At 39.0% G+C, this 20918-nt stretch overlaps 1 protein-coding gene across 1 annotated transcript in view; it reads left to right on the top strand.

Annotated features, from left to right (window-relative positions):
• Positions 1 to 20918, top strand: part of PIEZO2 (piezo type mechanosensitive ion channel component 2) — a 311014-nt gene that overhangs the window by 94256 nt on the left and 195840 nt on the right. Inside the window, exon 3 of the mRNA XM_082754254.1 lies at positions 20235 to 20360. Coding sequence (XP_082610380.1) covers positions 20235 to 20360 — 126 coding nt within the window. The remainder of the gene's footprint in view (positions 1 to 20234; positions 20361 to 20918) is intronic.

The raw sequence follows: 20918 nt of genomic DNA on the forward strand, positions 1-20918 counted from the left end.
AGAAAAAAAGTTAGGCCAAATGTTAATCATACCTAATGGAGATTGACTCAGCTGTAATTAAAATAACTAATGTACTTTGATCCATGCCAAAGTTCTCCGTAATGACTTAAATATGTGGGATCATGTCTTACTGATATGCTCTCAATAATTTCCTTACAAGATGGCTAGGATATGCTACCATGAGGTGGCTACATAGAAATGTGTTCACGTCTGACCAGGCAAGGCAGTAAATAAAAATGTTAATTCCTTCTGGGAATTTCTTTAAAATGCCTTAAAAAAATAAATAAAATTTACTCCTTTTCTGAAGATTCATTATACTTGTCTGGAAAGAGTGCAGTTCTCTGTAACTAAGAAACAGTTGACGTACACAAGGAAACGTGGTATAATAATAAAAGAGAATACTGCTTTTCCTTGCCTCTGAGCAGAGCAGAAACCCTGAGAGCTGTTCAACTACTGTCATGGCAGGCTGTTGCACTCCCAATGTTTGTGTTGGGCATCAGCAGAGGGTTGGGGAGTGAAATATCTGTATTGCTCTGCTGGAAACTCAGCTTGTAATGGCAGTGGAGCAGAGCCCCACGTTTATGGGAGGGCATACATACCCCTCACATGGTGCTGGAGGAGACCAGGCAGGTCTGGTTTGTCTCTCCCAGTGCTGGGCAATGTGGGCAGCAGGTGGGGGGAGCACATCTCCCTTCTGACCCCTGAGGTAGTGCCCCATGCAATGCTTTTGCAATGGAGCCAATGTGGAGTTTTATTTATTCTTCAATGCCTCAGTTTTTAGGTGTGGGACAGTGTGAACTTGAAGTGGTATTAATGTCACTGTGCCTGCACAAGTGTGCTGAGACGTATGGTACAGAGAGAGCTATCTGTTATATAGAGAGATCAAATGTTGCCGTGGAGTTGTAAAAACACAAACATGGTTATATTAGCATGAGTTTGTAAGTCTGCATTACTTATGTGTGGCAAAACGCCCTAAATGTGCTCCAGAGGTTATCCCCAGCAAGTGGCCCCGAATCCCTTGTATAAACCCTTGCCGTCATCTATTACAGCAACCCCATGTCTTTATGAAAATAGCTGATATGGTGCTGCCTTAAAGTGTCCCTAATGCCTCAGAGGATGCTTGCTAATGCTGTATGTTGACGCTCTTGTTTCTCCAACATCCTTTCTCTTTCTGTGATTTCATAGCTTTCTCTAAAAAAATCCCAGTGCACTGCGTTATTGATTTGGGTATACTTTTTACAGAGGAGTATTTACAGAGGAGTATTTTACAGAGGAGTACTGCAACAAAACCAGTCTTTTCTAGGGGAAATGTTGGTATTTGCAGGAGTGGAAATTCTTCACTTATCTCTGTAGAAACAATACCAAACAAACAAACAAAAACAAAAACAAACAAACAAACAAAAAACACATCTGAGCTTTGGTAAGTTCAAGCTAAATAATTGTATTTTTGATTTCTTGAGCTGAACAGTGGCATTTCATCCCTCCATCCAAGTGTTGTAAAAGTTCTTTTAGTAACTTGAATTTCAGCCTGAAATATTAAATGTTGGCAATCAAAAATAGAATCAGACTTCCACTTTTGTGAGCTTTGTTTAACATCGCTTCGTATTAAATATTTTTAGTGTGTTGTAGACTATGAAAAGATCTGAATTTATCTGACTGGAAAATAGCTTAGGCTACTGACTGTACACTGAATACAGATGTGATTTGTACCAGGAATATGTATTTGTAAGAAAGATGTGTTTTTGTTTAAACAGTGAACCTTAGTGTGTTAGTTGGGGTTGATGAGCACAACATCAAATACACATTTTTCTTTTATTATTGCACTTTATAGTTAAATTCTTTTTGAAATACAATAATACTACAAATTTCACTGAACTATGGTGTGTTTGGTGTTTTTTTTTTTTTTTTTTTGATGTTTCATTCTATTACACACTCATTAACACACCATATTGGAATCTGAATTGCTTCATGAATTTTGCAATTCAATTTTAATTCTGTTAGTCTTAAAAGCAAGCAGCAAAGTATTATGTGTGAGAAAATAAAAAAATATCAAATTATTTTAAAATTAGACTGAATTTTAAAGTGTTTTTATGTTACGTATGTTCATATGAAACATAGCCAGATGATATTTACATTCAGTTCTGGTTTTGATATAATGTATGAAGCAAAATCTTTCCCACTATTCAGCATCTGCCATGTTTTCTGTAACTATTGAAGCACAAGTGTTTCCTTACAAGGCTGAATCTAAATAAGAAATATATTTTGAATAATGTTGCCTCTCTCTCAGTGTATAAGTGAGACTGTTAACTATGCTGTGAGCATGCATTTATGTGGCCAGTGTGTTTTGTATATACACAACGTGTATGTATGTATGTACAGAGTAAACTGAATTAAGTCCATTCTTGTCTCCATAACAATTTAAAAGCCAAACTTTGTGTCTTATTTCATAGCAATGTTTCTGAGGTTATCCAAAAGTAAAGACAGATCTATATGCAAGTGAACATGTGGTATATTTCAATTTCTTTCATATTAGAAATGTACTTGTCATTCTCTCCTAATCATAAAAATCTTATATTAATACATCTTTCAGGAAATTTTTTTTTATTATGTTTCTACAGAACAGTCATAACAATAGTCATGATAGTGTGATTATGCTAACTGCAGATTAGGCACTACATTACATCAGTGCTGTCAGTGACTTAGAGGACATTCAGAGGTCATAGAGCCATAGTCACATAGAGGTCTTCCACACTTGAATCTCCAGGTTTAATAGATACAAATGAACTCTTATTTGATTGCTTATCTTCTTAGTTTTGCAAAGATAGGAAAGATGTGTATTTTGTGCATCCAAACTCAGGTCCTCCTGGTCTCATAGTGACTTTTAAAGAGAGTGCCTAATGCTTCAGTTACCCTTCATCATTCAACAAAAGGCACAAGGCATAGGATCATGAGACACTTCTCCTTTGGTCACTTCTATTGCTTTGAGTTGATATTTTGCAGTGTCTGAGTGTCTTTAATTGTTGTGTAACCTTCTGAGTGATTAAAAATACCAAAGCAGTCTTCAAAGGTGCACTTCCTGCATGGTCTCTGAGAATGGCAGAGGTAAGATTTCTACTTTCTCCAAATCAAGACTTTTAGCTCACTCATATCATCACCCTCCGTATACTCCATAGTCTCCACAATTTATGCTACTCAATATTTCCTTTAGTTTTCTTTCTGCAAAGGCAACATCAATAATAATTTAAAAATTCAGGCTTTGAAAACAGAGGGGGATTCTGTTGCAGTGCCTTTGCAGAATGCTAAAACTGTACCCTACAAAACAATGTAGTTCATATGTTCCAGTTTATCATATTGCATACCATTTCTGTGTAGTTATTTTCTGTATATATGAGCTGTTTTGTTCCACACCTAGATCTCCTATCACAGGAAAAGGTATTTAAAAGTGCTCAAGAAGCAACCCTTTCTAAAAAGCATCTAGAAGGAAAGACGCAAATAGTGCAGTCCTCTTTTCCAGTCCCTAGTGCTTCTTGCAAGATTTGAGGTTGTTGTTCCCACCGGCCCTACTGTTATCCAGGGGAAGATTCCAAATCCTTCTAGCAGAAAGGCAGATGTGTGAGAAATCCCAACGATGTCTCATATAGCGCCCCAGAGGCCTCTTGGATTCTGAAACACTGCTTGGACAACAATTGTACTACATGTGTGCAAAGCATAGGTGCCAAATTCAGCTTCAGTGTTGAAGCAGTTTTACTACATTTGGCTGCAGGATCCCCATAATTTTGCTGTACGTGAAAGAATGAAACTACTGATCCTTTTATGTCTACCCAGAGGACAAAATGCCCGAAATATTAGATCTAGTTGGACCATTGAGCATTACTCAGCCAACGTCTTGCTGTGAATGCTTGGTTATTCTTAATGGAGAAATATGACTATCTTGAAAAACATTGCTGAGATCCCACAGGGATACAGAGAAGAACTCAAGCATTCATCTTGGAAGGCTGTGCATACTTTCCTTCAGGTAGTTCTTGATGTGTGGTTGAAATAAGTTGGTCTATGACAAACTTGATTCAGCATTAGGCAGTCTTCTTTACTATAGGTTCTAGGCATTAGAATATATGATGTGTTTTGAGAGAAGTGATTCGTTCAGAAGCAAGCAGATTATACTTATAGTCTATGAAAGTCTCTGATGTGATGAGAATTTTGAAAGGTGTTTCCTGTGGTGGAAATCTGCTGAATATCTAAATAAATATCAAAAGTTTTAAAGCACATGCGCATGCATCTGGTAACTTTTATACATTCAGTTGTGGCTCTGAGGAAAACAAACAAACGAACAAACAAACAAACAAACAAACAAACACAAACAAAGTTCCCTCTGGTCAGTGAATCCGCTGGTTTCTTTTTATCCCACTCTTGTTCTTGTGGCAAAAGTATGTATGAAGGTTAAGTTAAAATAATAATAATAGAATTCTCACATAAAACAGTGGTCACCGAGCTGACATTGCCACTTAAGAATGCAGTCCAGGGCCTGTGATATATACATTCATGGAAACATTAGTTCAGAGCCTCAGAAGAGGTTGAAGAAAGAGTTGTGAATGTAAAGGAATAAAATATAGGATGAAAAAAAACCAACATTATAATGCTGTATAAAGCTATGATACGTTTGTCTTTTGTAGTGGTGGTGCCCTACCCTAAAGGAAATGTAGTATAACTGGAAAAGAGTTCAGAGCTGGTTAATGGGGATAACTGAAGCGTATGCAACAATGTGTGTGGAACAGCTGAGTATGCCAGAGCTCTAGCTGGGAGAAGATGCAAATGAACAGTTGTATGATTGAAAGAATCAGGGAAAGGATGGATAGGGACCAGTAGTTCACCTTTTCTCATAGCATGAGAACCAGGAAGTGTCACATGAAATAAGTAGGGATCATCTTCAGAAATGCAGTGAGCAACTGACCTGCTGCAGCATATTGTGTATGCTGAAAATCTGCATAGCTCAGAGTGAGGCTAGAGAAGTTACTGGAGGAGAAATTTACCAAACAGATCTGCTACAAGAAATCTGGAAAAGGTTAGAGGCTTGGAGGGAGTATTAAACTTCTGGTATGCTTCCCTGGACATCTGACTCCTGATCACTGGTGAGAATGGACTTTCAGTTTGTAGCAATGTAGATACAGACATTCTTAGCTTCTTTTATGTTCACAGTTTCTAATATTTTGACAGTGGACTATAGGATGATGGAGATTACAGATTAATAGTCAGTTCCAGAGATTATTTTTTTTCTTTGTCATTTTGCTCTTAATAGCTTCCTATTCGTGAAGCTGAATAAGCTTCATGAAGCTTTTGGTTTCATCAGAAAGTTCATTTCTTCCAGCTGCTTCAAATAATTCTGAAAATTCTGAGAGAGGATTTTTCCCCTTCTCATTATTTTCTGATAGCTAGCTTGTAGTCTTGGACATATTAAATTAAAATCTTTGTTTAAAGCCTTCAATTTAAGATGGTAATTGAAAAAGAGTAAATTTATTCCTCGCAGATTTGTGTACTAGTACACATCTCTTGACCTTTCCTCACCTTTGTACATACTATCAACCGTTCATTTTTTTCAGAGAAGCAATTTAAAATTTCAGGTTGTCGATGCCTAGTATGAATTCTACCCTTTAGTCTGCAATTATTTGGACTGCTGCCACTGAATGCCTTGCCCATAGTACCTAGTAAGGAAAAACGTCACAGTTCATTCATACCTCATCTATAGACTTGTCTGAAAGACATCTTGCTAGCAGGGCTTGACTCGCTATAATGTTGGCCACCTCCTTCCAATACGAAAAGCACAGGATGCATATGATTGGTTGAAAATTACCTATCTACTTCTCTTTGCTCATATTGTCCCCAAAATATAAGATTCTTTTTTGGAAATGTGATGGCTCATTGCGGTTTGACCTGCAGGCTTATCAAGGAAACTTCACGGTAAACATTTTGTAGTAGAAAATGAGAGATTATTTTTGCAAAATTTCTTTGTCTGATTTACCTAGAACATGACACCCAATACAACATGTAAAGTAATGTTTTTACATATGGAAAGATTAAGAGGCAGCTGTTATGTATGCATGCACGAAATTGCTATAATAGTGAAAATACAAATCTAGTTGCTGTTCTGCTTGGTTTATGGGATGTTCCAGTGAAAAGCCTTTCCATACCATTTAAAATAAAATGTGAATAGTATCTTTGGGATCTCAGCATTTCATTGAGTTCTACTCTTCCTTAGTCAAGCCTTTTCTGTGATATTGAGAAATGTTTTGATATCTTCTGAAAAATCAGGTGTCTCTGCAAGCGTAGATGAGTTCCTTAATCTCCAGGTTACATATATGTTTATAGTATACATCCATTCAATTCCACACATAATATGAATGCTGGAAGGAATGTAGCAAATAGGTTTAACTCTGTCATTAATATGGAAAAAAATGTACTTTTGTTCTGAATTCATTGTGACTAGACTGGATGATAAATCATCCTCATCAACCAAAGCTGGTATGTCCCAAGATGACATTCTTCCATTCCCATGGTACTTCATTTCCTGTAAGAGCCTTTGACAAAAGCTTGTTCTTCTGAAATACTGTCTAGAAGCTTATTGAAAACCATCTTTGCTGTTTCATCTAAAATATCCTTATCTCCATGTCCTTTGGTTTCTTCAAAGATCTCTAAGGTCTGCTAATCTTAATGATTTTCTAAGGTAATTACTTGGACTCCTCTTCATTGTACGATTCTGACCCAACCATATAACAAATCTGTATTAAAGTTTTCATCAATTTTCCAAGTGTGCAAGTCAGATTTGTAAGTCTGCAGTTCTTCAGTTTTTTCCAATCTTTTTCTCTATAGAATTTTACAGAATGTCCAATAATCTCTGGGAAAGTTTATATTTTAATTTCTTTAGAAAGCTACCTGATTTGGGTGAAAAGATACTGCTAATGTTTTTAGGAAGCTATTTGTTTCTCTTCCACTTGCTCACTGAAATTATTTTTTTAAGTTAATATTTTTTTAAAGAAAGAAGAAAGTTACATGGCCATGTGGCATACTATCATTGTATTATGTTCCTCAAATGCCATTGTAGAAACAAATTTCTTCCAGAAAAAAATTATCCTTCTATCTTGTCTGTCTTATTCCCTAAGCACATCTGATAAAGGAGGAACAAAGTTCTGAGCAAAGCCTAGGATATTTCAGTTTTATGTGGATGGGGTGTTTTGTAGTCCAGATCATTTGTGTTTTTACAGGGAAGTTGAAATGTCATACAATCATAGGATGGCATGGGTTGGAAGGGATCTCATAGGATCATCTAGTTCCAACCCCCTTGCTATAGGCAGGGATGCCACTCACTAGATGTGATTGCTCAGGGCTTCATCTAGCATGGTCTTGAACACCTCCAGCGATGGGGCATCCACAACCTCTCTGGGTAATGTGTTCCAGTGCCTCACCACCCTCCGAATGCAAAACTTCCTTCTAACCTCTAATCTAAATCTCTACTCTTTAAGTTTAAAACCATTCCCCCTTGTCCTATCATTATCTACCCAAGTAAATGTCAATGTGTTTCAACTCAGGGGCTCTTTAATTGGGTCATGAGATGCATTATATTTTGCTAGAAATTAACTAATGCAAAGTTTTAAGAAAGATGGTAGACTCTATGAAAGACAGACCCTCTAGAACTTCTTGGGAAAGTTTTGCCAAGGGTAGCAATTTGTAGCACAGCTTCCACTGCAAGTTAAGAAAACATATTTATGTGCACTTACTGTCTTGTGAAAACATCATCCTGGCAGGTTTGTTTTACAATAGCTGTATTAGTCTTACTTACATGCAAGCCTTAGCCTTCTAGCCTTCCCTTCTCACTCTGCCTCCCATCAAATTTATTTGCTACTTATGAATGCATGTGGGTAGGTACTCAATGGAGAAAGCTATTTACCTCCTAGTAAGCACACATATTTAATAATGATTTCAGCACTGTAGCAAATGTGCTGCTGTCATCTCCCATTACATGGGAGTTGCGTGGACTTCGCTGAAGAAACTGAGTTCTGGTTAGAATTACCTGCTCTTTGTGACCATGACATGTGCATAAGAAAAGCAAGTTGCAAGCAATGCTTCAAAGAGATAATAATGGCCGAATTAATTTGAGTTCAAAACAAGTATTATCTGCTATTAACAAATATGGAGAGTCAGATTGCTCAAGGGAAGTAGCTGGAATACTGTATTAAAAGCTCAAATACTCTGGTGAAAGAACGGCTTTGGCTTAAAACTGCTCAGTGTTCATATGCGCTAGTATCCAAGATGATATTTTGTGTATTTGACTTGGTACATTGTTTGCTTGGAAAGCTTATGAGGATCATCTGAAGGAAAAAAAAAATAGTTCTGAGTCTTGTCTGACAAAATATTTTGTTAACAAAATGGGTAAATTGCCTGTGTAAACTTGCTGGTCAGAGATTATAACTAGCTTGAACGATGGTATTGTCTATTGATGCAGAGGATACAGCTCAGCTCTAGCAGTATTCTGGGCACAGAAACTTCTAGGAAAAACAGGAAATCCTGCAAGAAGCTAGAGTAAGTAGGCATTTATTATCCTATGCAGCAGTTCGTATGTTTTCATTTCTAAATATTTTTTTTATTACACATAAAATTTTTGACTGCTTACCCATGTCTGTTTGGCATTCCTGCAAATTTCAGTGTCTATCTCTAAACTGAGTTTTCTTCCTTCCTGAGTTTTCTTCTTTCCCTCTTCAGTATTTAAAAAGAGAGAGAAACAGAGAGAGAAATGGAAGGAAATACACAAGTATAGAAAAGAATCTAAAGGAATTTGCTTTTTACATGCAGACACATACCCTGGATCAATTTGTTTTGTTTTGCTTTAAAAAGTAATGTAAATTTTTTAGCTAATTCCATAGTTTGTAATAAACTGCTACAAATTCTTGTGTTTTTGTGATGTTCTAAGAAATAATGTCATTTGCAATGCAAAAGAATACATTATAGTACAAAAGTTAATTGAAATTCAGAAATTGTGTTTTTTAAACTATTAATTTTTTAATGTTTACATTAGACACAGTTGTAGATTGTAGATGGCTACATCAAGGAACAATAGTCATGTTCAGGGAAGTGTGGATAAAACAGTTGAAATGTTGGAAAACTTCTGCAGGAGATTCTGAACCTGAAATCTTGTACTTCTCTGGTCTGGATTTCACTGTGGCCACTTGGGCACATATTTTTAAACACAGCTAAAAATAATGGCATGAAATCTTGAGCTGTTGTTTGTGGATACACATTTTAAGGCTTGGGTCTGGGCAGGTACAGAGTGGACTTTGGCCTTAGTTAATTGCCCTCTATTTTGTCTTGCTGCTGGAAATCCAGTGAGTGAACTGAGTAGTTTTCTTTTATTGAGGTAATGTCTGCCCATGGTTTAAGGCTCTACTAAGACCAAGCCCTCTAGTGGAAGATGATGTTGAAATGTAAGATGCTCTGTAGAAAAAATATACAGATGTTTTTCTTAAGCGAAATATAGATGTATTGATAACTATGCTTACCATGCAGTGGAAGGATGGCAGCACTTTCAAGAAAAGAAGAATTATTATATGATTTTATTCTGGGTAGAAACAAGTAACGCTTCCTTTAATCATAAAAATAATTACTGATAACTTCAGGACAATTTAAGCATTATCTTTTTTGAATTTACTTACGAAGTATGTGTGAGCCTTAGTGAATGGGAGCCAATATGTGGTTGCTTTACCTTGTGTGATGGCAGGTCCCTAATCCACCGTATACAATGTACAAGGTACGCCGTTATCAAATTTTAGTCTTAGTGTAGTCCTTCCAAATGATCACCTTCTTCTCTCCCCAGTTCATAGCTTTGCCCCATTGTGGGTTTCAGCAAACAAGAGGCCAAACCTCTAAAATGGGATATTAACACTGTCATCATTATCTACATTTATTCAAAATATAGCAGACACTGCATATGTTACAGCTGGTTGAACAGTCTTGTGAAATGAGGAAAGCATCCACGGAGATGATTCTGTCAAACAGTTGTAACATCTCTTTACATCTGTGGGCTCATGAAGAACTATGACAGCATGACCATCGATATATAGCTCATTCTGTAGAGCTGACCTTCATTTTACTTCTTACGTAGTACATAAGTCTACTATACATTTAGGAATACTATCGGTATTTTATATCTACGAAAGGTGGTTTAATATGGACAGGGAAGAGTTGAAAGTGCTGAGGTTATGTATACCCCTCACAGTCAAACGTGTTCCAGCTGTAGGGAGAAATATGGAAAATTAGCTTCTGCAGAGTGCTGATTTGAACAGTGGGTAGTGTAGAGATATCTAAAAGGTTTTTACTTCCACTGACTTGCAAGCTGTAAGGCTTGACTATGTAAAGTATCAATACTCTAGCAATAAAGCAGTCAGTCTTATTTTGCAAACCTTTTATGTAACATTGAGAGCCCTTCACTCCGAGTTCATGTGCTTGAAGGTAAAGCATGTGCTTAAATTCATTCTTTGACAGGGCTAAACTGTTGTGCCTTGCAAGTTTTACCAACTAGTCATCTCTGAAAATACAAGCTACATTTAGAACTTGTATTTGAACCCTTTCATCCTCTTCCTTGGCCATCAGGAGATGTCCTGCTGTCTTTAGTGTCAATTATTGCACAATAGTCCTGATGAATTCAGGAAGGGGGACTGACCCGTATTCTATTAGCACCTATTTAGTGCTTATAAACTTTCATCAGTGTATATGTTTAAATGTGTGTATCTATGGTTGGCGCTTGTGGACCAAGTGGCAAATACTCATTCTGAACTCAGTGACGACATTTTTCTGATGATGAGCTGAAACCAACCCTAGTTTTTATCACCATTGAGACTCTGGCAGACAACAGCTTCAAATCAGAGCTTTCTTTTACCTCAGTAAATAAGCTGTGGTATCTTGAGGTGCTTAAAACAGAGCTGACCAAATGTGGGATTTTCTGGGGAAATTATGACATTTTGATTTTTTGTTGTTGTGGATCATGTGACCTCCAACATCCTGATTTTTCTATAGTACAGAAATTTTAACTTCCCACTCCCGAGTGACTCCGATCTACATACACTGTAGATGATGTTGACAGACTCCTGTTTGGAGCATGGAGCAGGACATGAGAGTCTCTGGATCCTGGTTCCAGATAGGCTCTGAGGTGAAGTTAAGGTTCCTGATGGAAAATCAAGAAGATAAGGTTCTAAAATTACTATTTGAAAGGAATTCTGTGGGACTGATCCTGTCTGTGCTGCAGAAGTTTACTGCAACCAAGCCTTTTCCCCAGAGGTCTTTAGTTTTATGTTTGTCACTTACTGATTAAAAGGTTTATTAAAAAATAAATCCTGCATATCTGTAATAGAGTATCTTTATTAAATGAAGTGTCACTAGTTCAGAAGTTAAGAGCCCATTAATATTTACCACACACTGTGTGCTATCAAAGATTATGAGAAAAATGACTTGTGCTTTGGTATTTTATCTGCTGTGAGCTGCATAAAGATGTTTTGTAAAAAAAACACTCAAGTGAAACTGTTGAGGTAGAACTGAGAGTGTAGCAGGAGTTCAGTGTGCAATGTATGGCTAAAGAGATTTTAGAATTATCCAAAACCTAACTGACTTGAGGAAATTCAATGCAAAGGTTATACTTCAACAAAGTCCCAGTGCAAAGTAATAAAATGTTCATATAAACCACCCAAACACTCAGATCTACTCTGTAGGTGACACTGTGCAGCATCCATATGATCATGAGAGAAGAATGCACGCAGCATGGGTAACAAACAGGAGGAGCTGGAAGCCATCGTGCGGCAGGCAGGCTACGACTTGGTTGCCATCACGGAGACGTGGTGGGACCAGTCTCATGACTGGAGTGCTGCAATGCCTGGCTATAAGCTCTATAGAAGGGACAGGCAGCATAGAAGGGGTGGTGGTGTGGCTCTCTATATTAGAGAGTCTTTCGAGGTTGTAGAACTCGAGGTTGGGAATGACAAGGTCACAGAATCACAGAATCACAGAATTTTCTAGGTTGGAAGAGACCTCAAGGTCATCGAGTCCAACCTCCAACCTAACGCTAACAGCCCTCCACTAAACCATATTCCTAAACTCTACATCTAAGCGTCTTTTGAAGACTTCCAGGGATGGTGACTCCACCACCTCCCTGGGCAGCCTGTTCCAGTGCCTCACAACCCTTTCAGTGAAGAAGTTCTCGAGTCCCTTTGGGTTAGGATCGGCAGGGACAACAAGGCTAGTGTCCTGGTCGGGGTCTGCTATAGACCGCCAAACCAGGATGAGGAGACGGATGAGGAATTCTACAGGCAGCTGACAGAGGTTGCAAAATCGTCAGCTCTTGTACTCGTGGGGGACTTCAACTTCCCTGACATATCCTGGAAGCACAACACAGCCCTGAGAAAGCAGTCTAGGAGGTTTCTGGAGAGCGTGGAAGATAGCTTCCTGACGCAGCTGGTTAGTGAACCTACCAGGGGTGGTGCCCCGCTAGACCTTCTCTTCACAAACAGAGAAGGACTGGTGGAGGACGTGATTGTCGGGAGCTGTCTTGGGCAGAGTGACCACGCAATGGTGGAGTTCACTATTCTTGGCGAGGCCAGGAAGGGGACCAGTAAAACCGCTGTATTGGACTTTCGGAGGGCTGACTTTGAGCTGCTCAGGACACTGGTTGGTGGAGTCCCTTGGGAGGCGGTTCTGAAGGGCAGAGGAGTCCAGGAAGGCTGGGCGCTCTTCAAGAGGGAAGTCTTAATGGCGCAGGAACGGTCTGTCCCCACGTGCCCAAAGACGAGCTGGCGGGGAAGAAGACCGGCCTGGCTCAACAGAGAATTGTGGCTTGATCTTAGGAGGAAAAAGAGGGTTTATAAGCTTTGGAAAAGTGGGCAGGCCACTAAGGAGGACTTTAAAGAAGTAGCGAGGCTGTGCAGGGACAAAATTCGGCAGGCCAAAGCTCATCTGGAGCTCAATCTGGCTACTGCTGTTAAAGATAGCAAAAAATGTTTCTATAAATACATCAACACAAAAAGGAGGACTAAGGAGAATCTCCATCCTTTACTGGATGCGGGGGGAAACTTAGTTACAAGAGATGAGGAAAAGGCGGAGGTGCTCAATGCCTTCTTTGCCTCAGTCTTTAGCGGCAATGCCGGATGTTCTCTGGATACTCAGTACCCTGAGCTGGTGGAAGGGGATGGGGAGCAGGATGTGGCCCTCATTATCCATGAAGAACTGGTTGGTGACCTGCTACGGCACTTAGATGTGCACAAGTCGATGGGGCTGGATGGGATCCACCCAAGGGTACTGAGGGAACTGGCAGAGGTGCTGGCCAAGCCACTATCCATCATTTATCAGCAGTCCTGGCTATCGGGGGAGGTCCCAATCGACTGGTGGCTAGCAAACGTGACGCCCATCTACAAGAAGGGCCGGAGGGCAGACCCGGGAAACTACAGGCCTGTCAGTTTGACCTCAGTGCCAGGAAAGCTCATGGAGCAGATCCTCCTGAGAGTCATCATGCAGCACTTGCAGGGCAAGCAGGCGATCAGGCCCAGTCAGCATGGCTTTATGAAAGGCAGGTCATGCCTGACGAACCTGATCTCCTTCTATGACAAAGTGACGCGCTGGGTGGACGAGGGAAAGGCTGTGGATGTGGTCTACCTTGACTTCAGCAAGGCTTTTGACACCGTTTCCCACAGCACTCTCCTCAAGAAACTGGCTGCTCTTGGCTTGGACTGGCGCACGCTTCGTTGGGTTAGAAACTGGCTGGATAGCCGGGCCCAAAGAGTCGTGGTGAATGGAGCCAAGTCCAGTTGGAGGCCAGTCACTAGTGGCGTCCCCCAGGGCTCGGTGCTGGGGCCGGTCCTCTTTAATATCTTCATCGATGATCTGGACGAGGGCATCGAGTGCACCCTCAGTAAGTTCGCAGATGACACCAAGTTAGGTGCGTGTGTCGATCTGCTTGAGGGTAGGAAAGCTCTGCAGGAGGATCTGGATAGGCTGCACCGATGGGCTGAGGTCAACTGCATGAAGTTCAACAAGGCCAAGTGCCGGGTCCTGCACCTGGGGCGCAATAACCCCAAGCAGAGCTACAGGCTGGGAGAGAAATGGTTGGAGAGCTGCCAGGCAGAGAAGGACCTGGGAGTGATGGTGGATAGTCGGCTGAATATGAGCCAGCAGTGTGCTCATGTGGCCAAGAAGGCCAACGGCATCCTGGCTTGTATCAGGAACAGTCTGAGCAGCAGGGCTAGGGAGGTGATCGTCCCCCTGTACTCGGCTCTGGTGAGGCCGCACCTCGAGTACTGTGTTCAGTTTTGGGCCCCTCGCTACAAGAAGGACATCGAGGTGCTTGAGCGGGTGCAGAGAAGGGCGACGAAGCTGGTGAGGGGCCTGGAGAACAAGTCCTACGAGGAGCGGCTGAGGGAGCTGGGCTTGTTCAGCCTGGAGAAGAGGAGGCTCAGGGGCGACCTTATCGCTCTCTATGGGTACCTCAAGGGAGGCTGTAGCGAGGTGGGGCTTGGCCTGTTCTCCCACGTGCCTGGTGACAGGACGAGGGGGAATGGGCTTAAGTTGAGCCAGGGGAGTTTTAGGTTAGATGTTAGGAAGAACTTCTTCACTGAAAGGGTTGTGAGGCACTGGAACAGGCTGCCCAGGGAAGTGGTGGAGTCACCATCCCTTGAAGTCTTCAAAAGACGTTTAGATGTAGAGCTTAGGGAAATGGTTTAGTGGGGACTGTTAGCGTTAGGTCAGAGGTTGGACTCGATGATCTTGAGGTCTCTTCCAACCTAGAAAATTCTGTGAAATTCTGTGAAATTCTGTGAAGAAATTACACTGTCTGGGTTGTAAATAGGCTTAATTTAATTTTTAGAATTAGTTATTTTTCTGCTCTATTTTTTACGTCCTGATTCTAGTACATCGTGGAGAGTAAACTTATTGCTTCTGTATGTAGATGCATAATACTAATAACATAATCAGGATCAATCATTAGTAGTGTTATTAACAGTGTTAGAGACTCAACCAATTTTCTTGTGGCACCCCATCCAATGGATGAGAGAGAGAAAATGCTGTGTAGAATGAAATGCACCTTGCAAACAAGTTAGTAGTTAGCCGCTACAATATGATAGGCTCTTCACAACAGCTCTTGGTCTGATTATATAGTAAAAGCTAATATACATGATTTTTAAAGTGGGTGTCAGTGACAACTGACCATTCAGTATTCTGTGTCCTGTTGGCACACCCTTTTGGAAGAAGCTCTTCTGAAGTCCCATATGTACAAATAAAATAAGATATACATGTATAAATCTCTGTATATATAAACATTATAGTGCTGTTTTTCTGCATTGGAAATGTGACCAGCAGGCTCCACTTTTACATACAATTGTGGTGTAGGCAGTGAAGAGCTGTGTTTGTTGATGCCTGGGCACAGTTTGTTGTCCCAGCTGGGCACATTCAAATAGTTGCACTGAGCTTGCATGCCTGTGGCTGGGGGGGACATGCCATCACTAATAGAGCTTTTGGCTGCATTACTTTTGAAAAATATAAAAATAGATTCCTTTGCCACGTTTGAAAGCTTTTGGCCCTCTTTAATCCAGTTCAGTGTTGCAGTTGGGCTTGCTAGAAGGAGGATAATGAAGGCTTTGCATCCTGACCACATTTTTGCTGGGTTGATCGGAGGGGAGAAGGCCCTGGAGCCTTCTGGAAGGACTAAGAGGCTATGCAGCCACCCCGTGTGTTTCTGAAGCACACCAGGGTGTGTTTCTAAAGCCATGTGCCAGGTTTTGATCCCACTGGGTACCGTTAGGAATGACACACTGCACCTGAAAGCAAAACTACTTTTTTCTAATCCTTCAGGCCAGTTCTGAGGCAAATTCTGCTCTTTCTTTTCCATCCACTGCAGTTTGTTGAAGCTGGTGGCACCATGCAGTGTGGGTAAAATCAGAACCCATCCATAAAGGTACAAATCCAGGTATTTTGTGAGAAGATTCTTTCTAGATCAGTCTTGATGAACATATACGAGCCTATACATCTAAGACAGAAGGGAATCAATCAGTGTTGCATTTTGATTTCCAGTGTGGGCTGAGGTGTTATTCCCTTTTATCGCCATCTCAGTCCTGTACACATACAGTTAATTTTTTCTTTGTGTGATTTCAAACTAAGTTTCCAGTAGAAAGAAAAAAATACGTAAGTAAAAATGCAGTCAAATGGGTTTATCCAAACTCTACTATAAATTGAAACTCATCCTTTGTCCAAATCTGTCACTTCTTCCTTGGCATGTATTACAGATCCAGTAATTCACTGACATTTCTAACAAACACTTCCATTTCTCCCAAGTTGTTGATGTCTCTCCAAAACTTTTGAAATCAGGGGCATAGTATTTCTAACTCTTCTCCAAATTCTTGTAGTATCTAGTTTCTTCTGGCACAGCTGAATACTGTACATGCAAAGGTCGGCTGCTCAGTAGGATCTGATGGTGGTCCTGTCCCACTGATAGCCACAAAGAAAACAGCTCTTTAAGAATGCTGTAATGTGCACTGAGCATGTCTAGTTGCCCTCCAGTAGTGTATTTCCTCTGCCATATTTACCAGCACACTGAGACTTCATTTATCACAAGAGTTACTGATCCTTTAAAATATTATCTTGGTACAGAAGATGGTTTGCCAGCATTTCAATAAGTGTTTTGTCAACATTTTTTGACAGTTCCTAAAACGATGACAATTGCACAAGTTTGGTCTGTGTTAAAGAAACGCTTTGTTCGATCTACAGTTCAAACATTTTTGTTTTCAAGCTTTTAAGAATGAATTCTAAAGTTGAGGGTGTTTTTTTGGAGAGCTATGGCATTTGGAATGTTGAAAGATGGATCTAAGATTTTTAATAGTTTATTTCTTTGTATGGAAACAGTTTGGGAAATTAATGTGCATTGGCTAATTGTATTGCAGTTTGTTTTACTTTAGAGGCTGACTGAAACAATTTTGTTAAACATTCCAATTATAATTTGATGTGAAAAATTCATTGCTTAGTTGAGCACTATTGAACTGTTAACTCCCAAGCTCTGGGGAGAGTTTGTGACCCAAAACTTCAGAAATTCCAGTCTCTTTTTAAAAATCTCAAAGATTTAACAAAACTGTTGAGTACATGGCATCTGTATTGTCAAAATGTTTGTCTTCAACTTTAAAATACATTTTAAAAATGTATATTCAGAGTATGCAGCTCTCTCATAATATCATGAGTCTGGGATCTGGTAATGCAGGGAAAAAACACCAAATAATAAGACTTGCCAAAAAATTGTAAAAGTCCTTGCAGTCCTTGTATTTCATTACATATGGCATCACATTTAACAAATGATTCAGTAACATGTAGTTTGTCATATATTCACTCTTCTCGTGATTTTGAAAATATGAATTATTTATGCTTTCATAGTACTTAGAAGTTCTTGTCCTAAGCCAGGACACTAGGCCAGCTTCAGTACAAGTAAAGCAAAAAAGACCTCTGACCAAAAACAAAACAAAACAAACAAAAAAACCTACTTCATGTTTTATAATGTCTTGTGTCTGTACAGACTCTGATGGCTGACCAGTACTGAGCTATGTACAGTTTGACTACCAAAGTCATACAAAGTTTTTAAATAGTGAATGTAGCTTCTTTTTCAGATTGCAAAATTTCATACATTGCTCATTCCATCTGCCATTTTGTTTGAATTCTTCAATGTCTTGGTTAAAAAAAGAGAGAGAGAGAAAAAAAAAAAAAAAAGGAAGTTCATTACAGGCATTAGTATTTGAAAGTTGCACTGTTAAGATAGTGATCATGTAACAAAAGTTTTGAGTATTATGTTTCTCTAAAATCACTAAATCATATTTATCTGATTCTTTGCATTATAAACTATGATTTGGGCCATCAATTATATCTTTGAAATGTGATGGTTTCACACCAATGAACAGCCAAACTCCAACACACCGCTCTTTCACTTCTGCTCTCAAAGGAACAGGGAGAGAAAGTATGATGGAAAAAGGACTCAAGGGTTAAGGGCATGGAAATCACTCACCATTATCGTCACAGGCAAAACACACTCAGAGTAGGAAGATTAATATAATTTATTACTTATCACTAGCAGACTAGAACAGTGAGAAACTAAAAGCAAACTGAAACCACTTTCCCCCTAAACAGCCCTCTTCCTCCTCCTCCCCCCCCCCCCAAGCAGCTGAAACTGGTCCTTATCAAACATGAGACACCTGCTGGACTCTTCTCATAGAGGCCACTCCTGCAGCCCCCTAGTCCTTAAACCTTGCCATGTAAGCCCAACCCAATATAAAGCAGAAAGCTAATTTACTGGATAAATAGGAACCACGCCTAATTTCTTTGAAACTTACCTGTAGAGTATGTAGACTTAATTAAGATATATTGCTTTGATCCTCAATGTTTTACCCATCATTTTGCAAGCCTAGGAATAAGGAAGAGATTTCTATTACAGAAAGCTTTTTTTATTTTCTTTTTTTTTTTTTTTTTTTTTTCTTTTTTTTTCTCTATCTGAAATAGACATGATATAAAAATCCACAAAACCAATACGATCTAAATATGATCTAGCTATCAGATCAAGGACACTCCTCTGAGCTACTGGCATCATCAAAGGAAAAACAAACAAACAAACAAAAAACAAACAAACAAACAAAAAAACACACAGAGGGGATTTTATCATGTTTAAAAGAAGTGAAAAGTTGGGTATTTAAAGCATCCTGCATATGAAATTTCTAGATATTCTGGTTAAGATCATACTGTATACTAGGCAGATGTGGTAAGTGATAATCAGTTCTCAAAGAATTTTAGATTTCATTTTACAAAGAGTACTGACTGGTGAGTTGCTTTGTGCATGCATTGAGCTAGTGACCAAAATCTTCTTAAGTGAGTGCATTTCCCTAGTGCTGTCTTAAGTCTCTATTTCAGTGCCTTTGCATCTTTTCTTACAGTGCAGGTGGTTATAAACCACTTACCAAATTTCAAAAGGACTTCTGTGAAAGATAGACTCTGCCCATCAGGAAGAACACATTCCCCTTAGTGGGATCTTTAGCCTAAGCTAATGGGACAGTTGACTCCCTGTCATGAGCTTTTGGATGCATTTGCTCAGTAATCCAATCTGAGCCAGAGCACAGAGTCTTGGTCATCATGTTCTTTCTAGAAGTTGCTTACAATGGATCCACACAGAGTACGAATGAAAGAAACAGGATGCATGTAGGGTGAACCTTTTCAGAGTATACTCTGCTAGTTCTGCCCTCCACAGTCTTGGTTTTATTTATATCCTTATGTAAGAATTGCAGCAATTTATTTTTTTTAATCTGTACATTAAAAAATTGACCTTCAAATACACAAAGTGGATAGTATAAAATACTTAAGAAATAGAAATTTTATTGTAAATAGATCAAGTAGGGTGATAGGTAGTATAGTCTTTCATCAGCAACAAAACCTATTGTTAAAGTTGCATATTTTCTGAAATACTAATGGTTCATCCCTTGCAAATCTGGCTGCCTGTGATAAAGTTGAGTGTATCCTAGAGGATTTATATGGCATTTTGTAAGTCTCCATCAAACATTTGCTATTCACTTTTGGCTATATATATCTAGTAAATCATAGAGGAACTAAGACCAAGTGTATCTGGCACAGTCTTCTTCAGTGTGTACTGAAAATTCTTTTCAAAAAACTACTACAGGAAGAGAAAGAGGGCAGTCTGCACAAAGCAAAGCATTCCTTTGAAAGCATGTCTGTATTTCTGAGCCAAACTGAGGATCTTCTGTTGTTATACCTCCTCCAATTTAATTTGTTTTGGAAAGTATAATTAGGTTAACAGGTTTTTATTTTCCCCAAGATTGGAAGTATCAACCATACCTTGTATCAGGTAACATGGTGATAAGAATAATTATGTTATTTGTTATATAAAATTGCTATCTGGGGACTCAAGATTTTTTTTTTTTAATTTTTTTTAATCCAAAAGTAAAAAAGAAATATCAGTAACAACAATCAGTAGGTTTTGTAATTAAAGAGTACTCAAAGATACCTTAATTTAAGTATGATTTTTGCTATGGCATTGCTTGTTAAGAGTCAATCAAGAATAATGAGGATCTGACTTGCAAAAATATCAATGGTCAGAATATTTTTATTGTTTTTATTATTTTTAAATTTTAAAAGCTATTAAGAAATTCACCAACTGCATGTATGTATATTTTGTCTTCCAGGGCATACAGGACGATTATTAAAATCTCTGTGTTTCACCAGTCTATCATTTCTGCTGCTGCACATCATCTTTCAGATTACAATAAACAGTCTTGAAGCTGGAAAAACTATTGAACCTGGTTTTAACTGTGAGTAAAACCTTTTAGCTTTTATTAGTATTGTAAGCGTGCAGATGCTTTAGTGGTTTGAAAGGTGAAGGGTTGATGGGAAGGCACTTACCACTGTGCTCTTATGGGTTTTCAGCTTTCTTCTTCTTTCCCAGCTTGTTGCCTTAAGAACTGCTGTTACTAGGGCAAGAAGTCTAGATGGGTTTAGCAAAACAGAACAGTGTTAACTCATTTGTTCCCACTCATATGTTTCTCAGTATGTTCTCTTTGGGTTTAGCAATGGTTGTTGTGTATCTTCATCCTTAGGCTTTCTCAAAATTCCCTCAGAACTGGAGGTGGTATACGGTTATTAATTAATAATTCACTGAACTAAGAAAAAAATGAGATATACTAATAAAAATGTCTCTAAGCATGTATTATTCCTCTGTCTGATGGAACTCTGTTAAGATGTTTTTTTAATTAAAAGTTAATTTTTGACCTCAAGATTTATATTTTTAAACAGTATTTGTCTCTTTCTTGCCTGTGTCATATAGGAAGAAGGATTTTCAGGTTTTATTTATATATAAACACTACTTACAA

Source organism: Aythya marila, assembly GCF_965140915.1.
Source record: "Aythya marila genome assembly, chromosome: 2".
NCBI classification, from domain to species: domain Eukaryota; kingdom Metazoa; phylum Chordata; class Aves; order Anseriformes; family Anatidae; genus Aythya; species Aythya marila.